This window comes from Lutzomyia longipalpis, chromosome 3 (genome assembly GCF_024334085.1).
Source record: "Lutzomyia longipalpis isolate SR_M1_2022 chromosome 3, ASM2433408v1".
NCBI classification, from domain to species: Eukaryota; Metazoa; Arthropoda; class Insecta; order Diptera; family Psychodidae; genus Lutzomyia; species Lutzomyia longipalpis.
Genome location: NC_074709.1, coordinates 9,069,274 through 9,086,620, shown reverse-complemented (window position 1 = coordinate 9,086,620; position 17,347 = coordinate 9,069,274). Strand labels below are relative to the sequence as shown.

Genomic DNA, 17,347 nt, shown 5'->3' with positions numbered 1-17,347 from the left:
CCCACAGTTGTCGGTGTGTCCCACAAGGCCCTGCAGAGCTTTTAAAAAATTTCGCATTTTCCTCGATTTTCTTGCAGAAACTTTTGAGAAAATTGATTTTTCCAAGATGTGAGAATGAAATTTAGTACCTCAACATTCAATTTATTACGAGGAAGCAAAATAAAAGACGTGGATAATTAATTGGAAAATCAATCTCTTCATCTCACTCTTCCACACGTAAGCTCTTATATTGCCATCTTACTTTCAGATGGAGAGCTTTTTGTTGGCGCCAAAATTCATTCTCCGCAAGTTCTCCAATTAAAAAAAAACATTTTTTTATTTAAATTCTTTTTAATCTCATTAAATTTAATTTTAATGCATTATAATTATTTCACGTGATGACTTTAGAGATGAAAAATTAATTTTACAAAATACGACACTTTCGCAACATGGTCTTCTTGCGCGAGAGCTTTCTGCTGGGTCTAAGAATAATTGTGCCATTTGTCTTGGCGAATGTAGGTCCGTAGGCACCTGGAAAGAAGCCCCGAAAAAAATACAGAGAGTTAGGCGGAATAATGCATTCTGGCTTGATATAATAAATTACTTATTGTCGGCTGTCCCACTGTGACCACATTGCTGTACTGCTGCTTCATCAATTGATGGCATTTTGTGGCTAAATATCTAAAAACTGATCCTACATTCACATCCTCCTTCACCGATGTGCGTATCAGTCGACATCCCAGGTGCCTCGCCAGCATTTCCGCTTCTTCCGGATGCACCACCGCTTGGTCCATCAGATCCACCTTATTCTGCACTATCACGGTCGGAATTTCACCGCACTCATTCTCCACCTTTAAAAAAAAATAAAAAGCCACACCGTTAAAAATCGAAATCTCATTCACCACGGAGGGGCTTAAATAGAGATTAATTTACTTTCATCTTCCAGTCTTTAATTGCCTCAAAAGACAAACGATCTGTGGTGCTGAATGTTAGAACGCACGCCTGAGCTCCTCTGTAGTACGCTTTGGTTATTCTGCAAGGCACAAAAATCAACAATTTATTATCTCTTTTGTTGTTAAAGAATGTAAACTATTCATTTTTTTTATTTCTTATTGAATTAGCAAAAAAAAGTAATTTCTTAATAATTTTTTCTCACGCGTCAAATTCTTCCTGACCAGCAGTATCCCACAGCATTATTCTAACATCTTCCCCATCAATTCTGTAATGATAAAAAGAAATAAAAATTAATATAAAAATCTCTAAACAAATCGATCAATTTGAAAAACTAAAAGAATTTAAGAAAAAATAACGTTTTTTTTTTGTTTGATAAATTGTTGAAAGTTTTGGCGTCTTCTTGTGATTTAATCAAAGAGAAAGGTGATTAGAATTCACACCATTCGCATTTTAATAAAATTCTTCAAGTCCTCAAGTTTCAGAATAAAATAAAATGTGAATAAATTAATTAATTAGATCTAAAAATTAAACAACAAAAAATTGCTTTAAAGATTCTTACTCAATTTGTCGCTCCAGGAAATCCACACCGATGGTCTTCTTGTAGTCCTTGGTGTAGATCCCTTTGCAGTAGCGCTGGATCATTGAACTTTTCCCAACGCCTCCATTGCCAACGATCACGACTTTGATCGCAATCTCCAGCTCCTCCTCCCTCATGGTATGGGGATTCAAATAACAACGAATGACATCCAATTAGTTAAGTGTGCTCCCCATCTTCAGCTTCCTCTTGGTGCTCTCTTCCTGTTACGTTGTAGGTATACATGAAAGAAGAAAAAACAAAAAGAAAATGAAGACGTTGCGTGACGCTGAGCGATTAACACGCGGAATTTTCTCAACTCCATGTCAAGTAAGTGAGTGATAAGAACACAAAATCCATTGAGAACCTTCTTTTCTTCTTCAATTCTACACGTCTTGAAAATGTCTGCATGCCAAATCAGCTGTACTTGTGATGTTCTTAAGAGACTATAAGTACATCCCATGTGTGTGCGGAGTTAATTTATCAATTAGCATCTAAACATGTGTTAATAAAATCCACCAAAGCTCCTCTAATAAAAGTAATTTAGCATAGAGAGAGAAAAAAAATTCTTCTTGGAAGAATTGCATTGAAGTGCTTGGTGAGAGATTCCCATGAAATTCCCATTTTTGTCTATAACCTACGGAATTTCTTCAATGCGGCATTTCAACACTGCAATAAATCACTCATTCATCACTTAATGTGGTTCTCTCTCAGTGGGAATTGTAGGTAAACTTCCTCGCATCAAATCAAACCAGCAAAAGCAGACAATTTCGCCAAATTGCCCTCACAGTCAGCCAGGAAGAAGATTGTGGAGTCTTAAATTGCCCCCCTCAAAGTCAATTACACCACAGTTGCAATGCGCTGTGCGAGTAATTAAGATGATTTTGCAAAAAAAAATCGCTGCAAAAGCCCAATAAATTAAGTAAAGTAGAAGAGCTTTGCCATGTCTTGAGCCACTTTATTTAATGGATTTTATTTCCAAATGTAAATTTTTTGTAAAATGCATATTCTTTCGCCAATTTCTGCATGTATTTTGCAAAATTCAGACATTTCCATTCGCGCATCTTCTTTTACTGAATAAATTCCATATAAATTCAGAAGAAAAGACTATCACCAATCTCTTTGCATTTCTGTTGAAATCTTTCTGAACTTTGGAGCAAGAATATAATTTTATTTCAAATAAATAAATTCTGATCTTCAATCTTTTATAAAAAGAAAAAAGTGGGAGATTAGACAGGGACGTAGTTGGAAATTTATTCAAGAGGGTGTTTAAACTTGGTTGCAGTTAAAGTTTGCTAGAAATGTATTGAAAAGAACAATTAAACTTATTGAGGCCTATGAAATTCTAAATGAAACATTCTAAATCATATTAACCCTTTCTCATTTTTTGGGTCATACGTTGAGCCAAACATGAAACATTTTATTTTCCCAATTTTTTATTAATCCAATTGTTTCTTTTTTCTAGTTAGAAATACATGAAATTCACGCAGAAGAAGTCGAAGAAGACATTTTGCCTGAAAAATGCCTTCTGAATTCATTTATTGAATAAATATCGGGATGAAAGAGCACATGTTTCAATGTGTTTATGTTTCACGTAGGGTTAACAACTTTTCCATTCATAAATTGGCATATTTTGACAAATTGTACATTTTTTTTGCCTTTTAACATTTCTTTTCTAACGTTTGGCATTTTCAATTCTACGTTTATAACTTAACTATTTCTTTTTAACTTCAGACATTTCTTCTAATATTTAATATGTTTATTTTGCAATGTTTTTCTAGCAATTCTCAAACTTTTAACCCTTTCGACGTTTCATTTCAAACCATAAACGTTTATTTTCTAACGTTAGACGTTTCTTTTCCAATGACCGACATTTCTTTTCTTTTAATGTTTCGTTGATACGTATTACGTTTAATGTTGAAACTTCTTCATGAAACTTCAACGTTAAAGAGTTTGAAGTTTCTGTTAATGTTTTTATGATATTTTTAAATAATAAATTATGATTTTTCAATAGTTTAACATTTATTCTGCTATCCTTTACGTTTCCTTTTTTAACTATCAAAATTTCCTGTGACATTTAATGTTCATTTTCTACCGTTTTATGATTAATGTTCAATCTTTTGATGATTTATTTCAATTTTTCAACTTTTCTAACATTTCTAACATAAAACGTTTCTTCTATATCATTTGAAAAATTCCTTTCTAATATTTTTTTTTATGAATTTTTGACTTGTAAAGAAAAATTTGCATCTTTCTGAACTTTTATTGTATTCAAACACCCAAAAACCTCTCCTTGCTACGTCACTGAATTGCAATGCAAGAATAAAATAGGCAGGAAAATAAAATCTGTTAAATCTTCATTAATAAACCTTTACACGTAACAAATACCTTAGAGTGGGTTGATGAAAAAAATCTTTTCTCTGCAAAAAAGACTGCGAGCTTTCTCTATCTGTTTTCCAATTATAATTTTCAGTTCAATGATTTATTATTATTATGTAAAAGAAAAATCACACATCAGTGTGTGAGACACTTGTGCGCGTTCCCTTTCATTTCCAGCCTCAATTTGACGATAGATGATTGTCTGCGGGGCTGCGTATGATGGTGGCAGCAATGAGGAAGAAGCTCCTCAATGTGCGGAAAATCACACACAATGTGGACGTGCTTCGCTTTATTTTTTTTTTTTTGGCGGGAAATGGTGAAGAGGAGAAAATGAGAAAAAAATTCAACGAAATTTCTATAATGGTAAGATTGCAATTATCGTGTTTGAAGATGATTTGTGTGGATGTTGAAAGGCAAAGAAGTTGGATATGTACTCAAAATATATTTGAAACTAATGGCTTCTGCTGGGTGCGCTTCCTTTTTCATCAGATGAATTCTCACCTTCGTTTTGACTTTGCAATGTTATATGTTGTATAATGTAAAAGGCATTCGCACCTCTCTTGAACTCCATGGTCATTGACATAAAAGACGAGGTGGAAGAAGAAGCAATCGAGCGTCAAAGTGAAAAGATAAAAATTTAATTTCATTATAATGCTTCTGGATGATGGTACATACAGTGTTAGAGGAGAAGAAGTACATGGAATCGCAATGGGGGGGTTTTTTCTCTTACAAACATACATATAGGTACATTCCTTGTGGTTTTTGTGAGAGAAATATGAGATTAAGGAGGGAAAAGGCTTTTGCAGGCATAAAAAGATTTAATAAAAAAAAAGATCCAACTCTATGCACATTCATTCTAATTTAATTAATGAATCTCCACGGCCAGATTATAAAAAGAACTTCAATAGAATTCCCATTGAGAGAAATTCTTCATCTTGGTAATTTTCTTTCAAGTGGTGTGACCTCAAATTACTCATATAAACCAATATAATTCTTAATGGTAGAAGGTGCGCAATTTGCCAAAGAATCCTCATCATTTCCCATGAAGTGCTATAAATTCTAGGAAAATAAGGTGAAATTGCACATATTCAAGTACCTATACGCCAAGAATGGCCAAACCTCTCCCATTATAAATGCGAAAATAAATATACGTTAAGTGTGGAAGATTGTTTCAAATGATTTTCTTTCAATGTTGTATTGAAATTGCACGTTTAATGATTTTTTCTTCATCATAAAATGAAGCGCAACAAAATATTACTTTCTCCCTTTCGATAATCCCCGCGTTTTTCTTCGCTTCTAAATTATTTTAAGAAAAATATTTTAATTAAATTTTAACGTGAATTTTATCTGCAAAAAGTGCCGGTTGAGGTGATTTAGCCAAAACAAATGAGAGTTCCCCGCGCAACAGGTGAAGAGAAAGGTTGAAGCTTTGTGCAGAGTTGACGTCCAACCTGCACATGTTAATCCACATTAGACGACTAAGGTATGAGATAACACAAGACCGAGGTTTTTGCAGCACAAAATCACTTCTTTCGCGAGGAGATAAAAACTCTTCCTCATGCTCTCTGCAATACATATTTCTCATACACATGAAAGTAATTTATTCTTCTCTGTGAATGAGGATAACATTTGCTGTGGTCAGTTAGAGTTGATGAGGGTTGTTGTTGGGTGATTTATAGACGATTTATTGTTTGGAGTTTCTTTGATAATTTCTTATACATCCAGCTGGGAGAAGCGCAGATTAATTTATTATTATGAAAAATTAATCTTAAGTTAAATGTTTTATTGGTAACGGGAGTAAAATTTTATTGATTCGTATTCAGTGAACAAGATATCCTTAAAATTTAAAGGAATTTCTACTGGAGTTTCAATAATTTCAAAGATTTCTTAGTCGCTTTATTATACAAACCCACTGAGCATTATTCCGTTAAAAATCTTTTATTTTGTCTTTAAAGATCTTGAAAGTTATTGTAAAATTTTGCCACTTGATGCCTTTAAGATCGTTCTGTTTTCGTGCAATAAAAAGAAAATGATAGATTTTCTTTTTCAAAAATCTTTCAGAAAATCTCAGATTTCCTGAAAGGATTTTTATTTCTTATATCACGAATATAGAAAAAAGTAAAAGCTGTTAAAAACTAAGAATATTTTTTAAAGAATGAGGTAGATTCTGATATAAATCTTTACTTTTCTTTATACAATTCTTCAGTTATAAGATTTTTTCGATTTTTAGTATTCTGGAGAAAATCTTATAAGATTTTGACATTTTATTTCTTTTCTTTAATCAAGTTTACTTACTTTTCCATTGCTGAACGATTCAAAAACACCCCTGTCAAAATCTTACAACAACTTTTAACTTGTTAGAATAGAAAAGAAAAGATTTTTAGCAGAATCAAGCCCAATATCAAAAATCTTGAAAATCGCAAAAGAAAAGATTTTTGACAGAATTCGACGAACTGAAAAGTTTTAGTATAGGATACGAGTTAGGATAAGAATTATAATTTATTACCAAATTGAATTAAAATTTTTATTGAAAAATTTAATTTATGCAGAGGAAAAAGCTCTACTGAATTAACCTATATTTTACCAATTAATTAGCTACATTTAATCTACATTTCAAATACCAGTTTGTTGCAATTTATTTCATTTTGAGAGAATATGACGAAATTTTGCTCACACAACACGTTGTCTTATGAGAAGTTTGGAAAATTTCAATTGCGGGTATTTCAAAGAGGAAATGACGAATTTTTTCTTGCCATGGTTCAGCGCTCATTAATTTATTATATTTTAGGTAATAATTTGATGATGTTTGTGTTCCATATAACCACATAACTATACCTTGGAATTTTTAATTGCTTGTTTTTTAATTAGTTGAATTTATGTGGCAGACAAATGACCGAAGAGATTCAATGAATGTTCTTTTGATTAAAAAAGAAAAAAAAACACGAAACCTCATCAATTCCCTCCAAATAGAAGCTCCGTATATCGTCCAAAATGATTCTGTTTTCAAGCTAAAAGACGATGTGTGATAAAGCGCATCTAAAGTGCGACATTTGATAGCACAGAAGGCCCATTTAAAGTGTTTGTTCTTGGTGGGGAAAACCTTTTCGGGGAAAAATGGAACATTTTTGAATAATTGTGGACAAATATGTTGTACCATCAACCACCATGATGGTGTGAGAGTAGCCGAAAATCTTCATAATATTTCCATTAATATGCAAACAACAGCTCATGAATTAAAATATCTCGATTGAGCTATTTGGGAAGAAGACTTTCTGATGTGAAATACTTCCAAGAGGAACGGTTCTGATGAGACCTTCAATGTAGACCCCATTTCTTGCGAGAGAGGGAGAAGAGGTGCATGAGGAATGTTCCCCGGAAGATCATGGAGAGGAAAACATGTTTTTGAAATATTGTATGCGCGATACGAAAAATTGGATTAATCCTCTCATCCCAGCATCCAGAGCACCTTTGCTGCGGGCTGTTGTGGTGAACTTAAATAACGTCGACATGATTTGTTAATCACACCTCGCATTTGCTGGCAGAAATGTGCAAAATATTGCAGAGGAGATATTTATTACAAATGATATGGACACAACGCCATTCATTTGGACAGCAGCATGGAGAGAGAAAAAGAAGCTAAAGAACCATGGCATGGTGACCTGCTGATGAAGATGGCTATGCGGGGAGAAAAAAGGGAATTATGTATGAGCAACAACCCGCAAAGAGACCGGTTTTAGTTTTATGTTGGTACATACACTAAATATGGGCCTTCAGAGTGGTTGTGGAATGGCCAACAGGTGTTACGAGAGGGTAAAAATTTAATTATTCTTCTACCTCGTGGAAACTTTTTGAGAATTCACTGCTGCCGTAAAAAAACTCATTTCACTCAAGGGGCATTCAACAGGCTCGTAAAAAATGCAAAAGTAAAGAAAAATTGAAAAGGAATTCATATGTGGCAGACATGGAGGATATAAAGAATTAATGTATGCTCCAAAGTCTTATAATTTATTTGATAAGAAAAATTCATAAATTATGTGTAACAATGGAGTTGCCTGGTAATTGAAAATCGATGGAGACGCCTGGTTAAATCTAAAACACTTTCAAGACATTTTAAAACTAAATAGAAGTTTCTCAATAAGAACTTTTTATTCGATTTGATTATAAAAAATTTATAAATTCAGAATATCCACCAAATAGGTTCAAAAATTCCGAAGAAATTAAAATGAAACGATTATTTTAATCAAATTGAAATAAATATTTTTCATCCAGATACATTCCCCTCAATTTCAATCGTCTCTTGACTTCTTCCTCAATGGCAAAAAGAAAGACCCCTAGGGGAGTGAGAGACCATTCTCCAGCACCTCCAGCAAGAACATCCAGAGCACATCGCCTCAACAGTAAGCACAAGAGGGGTCAATGAAACTCTTCGGGCAATTATTTGGAATTCTCGTGAAATGGCCATTCTCTGTGGCAATGAAGTTTTGAGTTAAAAAACATTTTATATGTGTAATTTTTAATGGGGAGAGAGATTCCCAAATGAAATTGTCTCATGGTGCGGATCGCAAATGATTATCGCGCGCAAGGCAATTGCTTCGCGAGGGGAATTTACAGATCATCGCGCAACTTCATTTTTCCTCCATATAATTACAATTCCCGTCATCTTTGCTAATGAACCCAATGCAATTTATCCCAGAGAGAGAGATGGTATTGATGGAAAGATTATTGGTTACGCTGCTGTGTTACTGCCAAACAATTTTTTTTCTTGCCAATATCAAATCTTCACCATAAGAGGATATATTTAATTTAAACTAATTGAAGTCTGCAAAAGAAGTGTCTAATTTATTTTTTTAAGACTGTTTAAAATTAAAAAAAAAAATATGCAGAGAAAAATTATGAGGAAAAAACCGACAGCTTTATGAGCGAAAAATTGGTATTTGTTGAAAAAACATTGCACAGAGTGGAAAATCATGGAATTTTATGCTAAAGGTATTTAACATGAATATAAAATTAGTTAAACACTAATTTTTATGGGTTGGCGAGTGTGGAGAAATGGGTGAAAAAAAAATCATGTACAGCGCAATGTAACAACGCGTTAATTTATTCTTTTTCATTAACATAGCATTTGTTATGGGGGTTTTTATTACTTTCATCTGAGGTCAGAGAAATTTGCCGTGGAGAATTTACAAAAAAAGAACATTATTTGAATAAATTGTAGGACGATATTCCTACATGGGCTAATAACTACCCTTATTTGAAGAGCTAACGGGTCCCGAACTGAATCGGACGAGCAACAGTGGGCTACTGAACCTATGAGTGCCTGATGAGCGGCATAGAGCTAACGACTCATCTCACTCTTTCACCCAGAGCTGTCCAACCCTAGACACACATAGTGCCACAGCTCAACATATAATACGGTAGAAGGGTTTCTCTACCGGGGCACATAGCATTGTTCTACATCTCGGCCTTCCTGATATGATCAATGTCCTCATTGATGAAGTGAATGGTCAATCCAGTGTACTGATTTCTTCCGCTATAATTCATTGTTGTCATCCTGTTTCTTTAATCTCTTGTTTCTTTCTTTTTCCATGATGGAGTACACATAGTACTATGAGCTCTGTGAAGCAACTAAGCCTGGGGCTCAGCTAGTGAAGACGAAGTCTTCTTGCTTCGGCTCTCGTCTTGATTAGCGATTTATCTTCCTTCTATCCAATTCTTAATTCCTATTATACGCTTCGGGTTCCTTTCCTTCTTTGTATCTTGGTTTAGCGCACTCAGCTTTCAAGCGGCACATAGCCATTGCTTGACTTTGGCACATAGCCTTCCTTAACATCAATCCAGTCCTCAATTCCGGTCGTAGGCTTAAGATTCTCTTCCTTCATTTCCTCTAGATTGTGTCTGAGTGGGGCATATAATATTTGATATTTTAAATCCTTCACATTTCTTTGTTGCTTCCTCGTTGTATGTCCATTCTCTAAAATGACAAAGAAATTATTCTCCATTTATATTTAGTAGGCTTACCTTGAGATCTTAATTTCACTTTTCTGTCCTGAAAAACAACTAATTAAAATCTCGAATAAATAACAATGCATTTCTGTAATTTCTTTTTATTTGACTTCACACTTGACTACACTCAGTAGGCTTAAGTTTCTTTATTTCTCGAAATTCAATTTAATTATCCCTACATTGGAATTCATCGGAATTATTGTGGGCACTGAGCAATCAAATGTCCGGTCTTCTTGCATCTGTAACAAAGTTCTCAGAGCTTCGTCGATCTTCGGTGCTTTTCTACTCATTCTCCTTTTTGGCTTCCTTGTGTGCTTCCCAATGTCATTCTTCTTGCCATGGCGGTACGGATGGTATCGCCCTGAATTTTACCCAGATTTGCGCTTGGAATAGCGCCTGTCTTGCTTGGAATCGTCTATGTTTCAGTGTTTTGTTCCGCATCAATTAGCACGCGGAGAAGTTGCGTGAGAGATTCAAAGTTTGTGTCAACAATGATGCCCTTAAATCCACAACGGTAGGAAAGAATTGCAACAATTCATCGCGAAATTTTTGCCACGAATCCAGCCTCGCTTTGGCTCAATGAACCATTTTTTTTGCTGGTCTCCTCAATCACATAGATGCCTAAAGAATTATCACTCTCTCTTCCCAATGATACATCAACGCGCCTTTTCAACTTCTACAAGCCAATCTTCAGTGTCAATGCAGTCGGTCAATCTGAATCAAATCGCTGTATTATTGCGCTTAGCTTCTTTGTTCCCATGGGCATGGCAACCGTGTTGTTTTGCCTTCTCGACTTGTGTTTCCTGCAGTTAAAAGAGTTAAATTACACATAGCATTTTTAACTTTTTATCTTCATAAGCTTCTCCTGTCTCACTTCTTTATCTTCTTACTTACTCTGCAGCAATTTCTTTATGATATTTAATGGAATTTTTCTTGCATTTCCTCACAAAATACCTTGAATATTCAAAACAATCAAACACGCATATAAAATGACATTTAATATGACGCAATACCCGAGTATTCAATCGGCACGACCGAAATGTCACGATGTGGTCAAATTCCAGCAAAAACATTTCGTGTTTCATCAATCTTGTCAAAACTTGTTTCATGAAACACGGCTAATTTCACTTTCGTATGAAACACTTCTAAAACATTTTGCATTTTTTCCTATGATTTCGCATGAAATATGTTCAAAAAAATATCATGAATAGCCTGAAAAGGAATTCCTGTTACGACATGTTATTGCAAGACAAGACAAGACAATTATTTTGTGCGGGTGGCCACCATTCACACATAGCATACATAAAGGGTTAACACATAGAAATTTCTGGAATCGCCAAAAATTTCTTGGAATTTCATGATAAATGTCAAAGCTCAAAGAAACTCAATTTTTCTCTCTTTATTTCTCTTTCCTGGGGGCACTTAGGGGTACTTGCGGTATTTCCATTGCCGGGAGTTCCTCCACACAGTCGCTGGGGCGCTTCTCGATGGTCTTCGCAGTCCCATCTAGCCGCTTTTCGCTGCTTCTACGCCACATTTTCTTCCACACGGTGGCGGCCATGTTGCCTCTCGCTGCTCTTCTGCGTTGTCCTCTCCGCATTTTCACTTTTTTTTCACTCGCGCCGTGATTTTCACGGTTTTCCACACGCAGTGGCACACGCGGACCCTATCCCACTTCTGATATGTAGGACGATATTCCTACATGGGCTAATAACTACCCTTATTTGAAGAGCTAACGGGTCCCGAACTGAATCGGACGAGCAACAGTGGGCTACTGAACCTATGAGTGCCTGATGAGCGGCATAGAGCTAACGACTCATCTCACTCTTTCACCCAGAGCTGTCCAACCCTAGACACACATAGTGCCACAGCTCAACATATAATACGGTAGAAGGGTTTCTCTACCGGGGCACATAGCATTGTTCTACAAAATTTAATGTTGGAAAATTGTCTGAATTATCTGGAAAATCTATTAAGTGTTATCAGAAAATTTAATCCACTGAAAAGGATTTGAAATGTTTAATACAATTTATTTGAATTTAGGTCAGATATGCAAAATATTTCGAGAAAGAGCCAATCCTCCTATTCTTTGATCTGTTTGACAAGCAAATTCGGAGCTTTTGTGAATTTTCTAATAGAACTAAAACTTGATAGAGTTGTAGCGGCTGACTTAATTCTCTTCAAGAGGCAATAAAAGTTTCCAACACGAAGAAGCTTAACACGATTTAAGAAAAAAATCTACTACACTCAAATTTCTCATCGCTAATTTAGGAGAGATGTAGTAATAAAAAAAAAACTTATGTTCCATCTATGATTGCATTTAACAGTTCAGTCGTGTAATGTTTCTCAATATAGAAATGCGCAATAAATCACCAAGAAGAAAACTTTCTTTCCATTAATTCATCAACATGACTGATTATTCGCAAACAAAATGCTGATGGAGCCCCCACGAATAACATACCCATTTTCAATCTCTCACAGACTTTGCGGAGGTTTGCTGTCGCGTGGAGAGCAGACCCATCCCAAAAAAAATCCCAAATAGATTACTAGAAAAAGTCAAAACATTGTGACGAAATTGTCCAAAAGAAGACAGCCTCGCGCAATCCAACAAGCGTATAGAAAGATTTGAACTCCCGTGAAAACGACGAACCTGAATTTATTATTCAATACAAATTCAATTCATTTATATTCCCCTGAGTGGTTTTTTTTTTTCAATTTAATATTTATTTTCATTTTACGATCGTTTAAACATGAATAAACAATCTCAAGATGAACTTTCTCGATAATCTTGCGCGCGGGAGAAGAAGCAAAAATGCCGCGGCACGTGTAAAACAGCTTTTGCCTCAATTCTTTTCAATCTTCGCTCAGCAATCGAACATCCAATCCAACACCTTTTCGAATGCTTTTTTATTTATTATATATTTTAATTAATATTATTTTTTTCAAAAGAAAAAAATCCAGCTGCGTAAAAAATCCATTGGAAGTAAATTCTTTTTCCGTTGATGAACTTTCAAAATTGCTTGCGAGAGGTCATTGAGCCATCTTTTGGCAATTAAATTGGCGAGTATTTGCCCGCTAAGGAGCCTCAATTCTTTTTACTGCCTCTTATTTACACTTTATGGAATGCTTTTATGGAAGTTTTACGTGCTGGTGGACCAAGAATTTCCGCAAATCGACGTGGACAACATCAAACTTGGAAGAAGCTGTTTGAACGAGAATTTGTAGCAACTAAATCCAGAGGAGATGTTGAATAGAAATAGAAAGCTTTCAGAAGATTTTATAGAAAAAAGATGAATAAAATTTATGTAAATTTCTTTTAGAGAAAAGAAGGGCACACAGAATTGTTGAAGAATCTTTGAAAAAAATTCTGCCACCGCATGCCCGATTGTCCCACTTTATAGGCCAGATGGAAAGAAGAGAAAAATATCTAAACCGAATGTATGGCTTTACAATAAATTATTCATTCAGCAAATCAACCGAGAGATTTTCTCTCAAAAGAACATAAATATCTATCTCATGATTAGTGAGAAAAACATGGCTCTCTCTGTGAATCTATTAGTCAAAATTTAAACATCTTGCGGTGATTAAATTCATTTTAATTTTATCTGGAAAATTATTCGTCTATTAAAGCTGTTTTATTTTTCTTTTCTACGTCATTAAGATCATTTTTTTCAGCTCTGAAAATTCTTTAACCCTTTCGCGTCCAGCGTGAAACATAAAAACATTGAAACATGCGCTCTTTTAATCACGATATTTATTCTAAAAATGCTCTCAGAGGACATTTTTCAGGAAAAACGTCTTCCTCGACTTTTTCTACATGAATTTCCAGTATTTCTAACTGGGAAAAATAATTTAATTTATAAAGACTTGGGAAAATTAAATGTTTCACATTTGGGTCTACGTATGATCCAAAAAACGTGAAAGGGTTAAATAAAATCAATAAAATCTCTTTGAATTTTTTTTGAATCTCCAACTTAAACTGAAATTTGCTCACACGTCATTGAGAGCTTGGGATTACTAATATCTTTTATGAGAAAATGAATTCAGTCGCGTAATTCACTCGCAGTGGAATCATTTTGCGGTAAATTCAAAATTTACGATTGACACACATTCTGGGGAAGCTGATGTGCCATCGCGGAAATGTGTCGATCGCACGAGACACCCGTATACTAATTTTCTTCTTCGCATATATAGCACTCCCATGGCGTCTTCCTATCATGTACCGTTTAGTGACCAAGCATTGATTCCTTCTGCTCTCTGTGGTGACGCAAATTCTCTCTCCTCCACAAATCATCTTGCTTTTGAAATGATTTTTCTTTCCAGATTAAATAGAACAAAAATTCTTGCACGTGTTCTTCATAATTGTCTCAAAGTAACATCTCGCTGATCTTTGACCTATAAGCTCTTTCTTTTTGGTAAATATTTGTACATGAGCCATGCGGGGCAGCAGAATATTTTCATTTATATACGCGCGACTAACTGTTATGCGCTAGCCCCTGAGGGAGTAATGGAAAAATATCTTGGCATAATAGCATTAATATTAAACCCACGAGATTACTATCCAGAGTGCTGCACATATGTAGTCATGTTAGATACTCACTAAACGTGTAGCAAAGTGCTACAACTTTGTCTTTTCTGCTAATCATTCTCACCGCGACCAATTCGCAAAGATCAAGAGAAAATTATCAGGTGGGATCTCCCTTCCTTAATACGCAAAATGTGATCGTAGACGGGTTAAATGCTGAGAAATTCTCATGGGAATAAATCATCGATTAAATTACAAAATTACAAATTAATAAACACGTTCAGATAAAACGTTTAATCAGTTAAATGAGAACATTTCATTTAAACCTTTCGTGTCTTATGGGTCATACGTTGGCCCAAACATGAAACATTTTACTGCCCTATTTTTTTTATGAATCCAATTGTTTTTTTTTCTAGTTAGAAATATATAAAAATCACGCAAAAGAAGTCGAAGAAGACGTTTTACCTAAAAAAAAAATTATCCTCTGAGATTGTTTATAGAACAAATATCGCGATAAAAGCGCGCATGTTTCAATGTTTTTATGTTTCACGTTGAACACGAAGGGGTTAATAAAAATTCATTCAAAGCTTTTTGGGTAAAGATGGAGTAAATAATTCCTTAAAAATCGAGCTGAAAGGGTTAAAAGAAATCGAAGAAATCCTTTCTTTTTGTTTAAAAAAAATCTTAAGTTCTTTTTTTTTCTTAACCCTTTTGCTTTTTTTGGGTCATACGCTGACCCAAACGTGAAACATTTTATTTTTTCAATTATTTATGAATTTTAATGTATTTCCAAGTTACCAATGCATTAAATTTACGCAAAAGGAGCCAAAGAAGACGTTCTGACTGAGAAAAGTCCTCTGAAAACATCCACAGAATAAATATCGTGATAAAAGAGTGCATGTTTCAATGTTGTTTCAGGTTGGACGCGAAAGGGTTAAATAAAATATTTCAACAGAATATTTCTTCTAAATGAAAAGTGAATTATCTCCCCAAAACTCTCAAGAAGTGAATTTTTCTTTAAAAAAAAATTAAAAGTGTTTTACACAACTCTTGGTGTCATTATGATTAATTTTTCATAAGTTTTTTTTCTTTCCTCATTTTATTTATTTTTTAAACAATTCTGGGAAATTATTTCGTCGCTTTTTTTGGCTACCGCATTAAAAAATCTCTTCCATCATTTCGCTTCATATAAATTGGTCTGATTAGGTATTCTATGGAAATTCAAAGCAAAAGAGGAAAAGTTGCGTAATCACAGAATGGTCTTTTGCAGAAATTTCTTGCGCAAGAAATGCCAATTCTCGCTGAGATGTTGATGAGTAGATTAAAAGGGCTAAATTGTCGTCAATAAATAAGATTTCTCCGTGATTTACGGGGGAATCTTCATCTCTGCTACTTCTCTGTATTTAATTGTTTTTTTTATTAAAAATATATGTCGTTTAAAAAGGTAGATAGAGCAACAACCAAGGTGTAGGTTGCAAGACAAAAAAAAGTCACATAGCTATGTCTGTATGTAATGTAAGATGAACGAGGGAACATGGAAGCAATTGGAATAAGTTCAGTTGAACAACTGTTAAGCGGCTGTTGTCTCGCAAGTCAGCCCCGGCCGATAAGATGGAACACGATATGGTATGAGTTGGGAAAAAGACGTGAGATTCCGGGAGGAGAGGAAAATTTATAACCGTACCCACAAAGTGAATAGCTGTTTACCCACCAAGAATGGTCTTATTCTCCGAATCCACCTTTGAAGATTTGAACGGAAAATAATCTACCTTCACATGTGTTAGTTTTAGTTTAATAAAATGCTAAGAAGACTCTCTCTCTACTTGCAAAGTGCAGTGCTACCATTTTTTTCTTCTCTCTTTTTTTTTGCTTCTTTTCATCCAACACATATGATTTAAGAGCCATTCTATGTGCACAGTGAGGACGGGAATTTATGCTGTTGCTGCTGCTGCTGCAGTGTAAAAGACAAGAAAGCCACAGCAGACAAGTCACATTATCCCCAACAACATTAATGACTCCATTCCAATATTGCGCGCGCATTTTCTCCCCTCATCATGAATGATCCCACTAATTTCAGCATCTATTGCTCTTAAAAGCAAACCTCATCATCTCACCATATCACATTTAATTACCTTTCTGCACGGAGATATGAGAAGCTTCTCCTCTGAAGAAAAATTTCCAATTCAGATGTGTAGGTGGGCTGTGGTAACGTGAGGAAATTAAATTCCAACTGCTACACCAAATTCCACATCAAAAAATTCCTCAATTTTTGCACACCGGAACCACTCGTGAACACCTTCGCATTGAATTTTGTGAAGCCAATTAAGCCACAGAGCTTTTGCACAAATAACTCACAGAAAAGAATTTTTAAAGAAGAAGGGAAAAAGAACTCTCGCTCTTTGAGAGACGAGAAATCATCAACAGCGAAAACCTTCAAGCTCACTGTCTTAACTTTCGAGTCACGAAATTATATCTTCCAGACAAACTCTTTCTTTCTTCAGCAACTACGAGGTATTCTCCTCCTTTTTGGGCCACCACCGCACCTTAAACCAGCAAACACTTAAATCTGCAGCACAACCCTTTTAGCGAACAATTAATCTTATCCTCCTGTGGTGTGTCCACAACAATCATACATCCTGTTCCAGCCGCGGAATAGCTGAAGGTACAGTCAGTCACACCATCGAACGATTTAATTAAACAATCCGGATGATGCTTCGCGATTGAGTGCTTCTTTTGTACTGAACTCCACCGAGTTGTTTTCCTCTCACAATGGCTGAAGAACTCAATAAATTCCCTCACATGTTGCACGAGTCATGGACAGAGAGCATAGTGCTTTCCACATGAGACACACCGTCGTGACTTTGGGTACACTCTGTGTTTTACTTCGCGAGACTCTGATGGCTCCTTGGGCATGGTGTTGGTGAAGAAGTAGA

At 35.1% G+C, this 17,347-nt stretch overlaps 1 protein-coding gene across 1 annotated transcript; it reads right to left on the bottom strand.

The window, feature by feature from the left end:
- Positions 1 to 324: 324 nt before the first annotated feature.
- On the bottom strand, positions 325 to 17,123 carry LOC129791969 (ras-related protein Rab-23). The gene is made up of 7 exons (XM_055830660.1): positions 16,770 to 17,123; positions 16,547 to 16,578; positions 1,493 to 1,731; positions 1,136 to 1,198; positions 913 to 1,012; positions 584 to 830; positions 325 to 510 (listed from the first exon to the last, which is right to left on the bottom strand). The coding sequence occupies exons 3-7, from the start codon at positions 1,645 to 1,647 to the stop codon at positions 404 to 406; spliced, it is 672 nt and encodes a 223-aa protein (XP_055686635.1). The 5' UTR covers positions 1,648 to 1,731; positions 16,547 to 16,578; positions 16,770 to 17,123; the 3' UTR covers positions 325 to 403.
- Between the last annotated feature and the right edge of the window lie 224 nt (positions 17,124 to 17,347).

Excerpts from the sequence above, each read along its gene's own strand:
- LOC129791969 (XM_055830660.1), bottom strand. The coding sequence starts at position 1,647 with ATGAGGGAGGAGGAGCTGGAGATTGCGATCAAAGTCGTGATCGTTGGC. Across the intron at positions 1,013-1,135 it reads GGTCAGGAAGAATTTGACGC|AATAACCAAAGCGTACTACA; the intron begins GTGAGAAAAAAT and ends TGTGCCTTGCAG. Across the intron at positions 831-912 it reads TTAAAGACTGGAAGATGAAA|GTGGAGAATGAGTGCGGTGA; the intron begins GTAAATTAATCT and ends TTTTTTTTAAAG.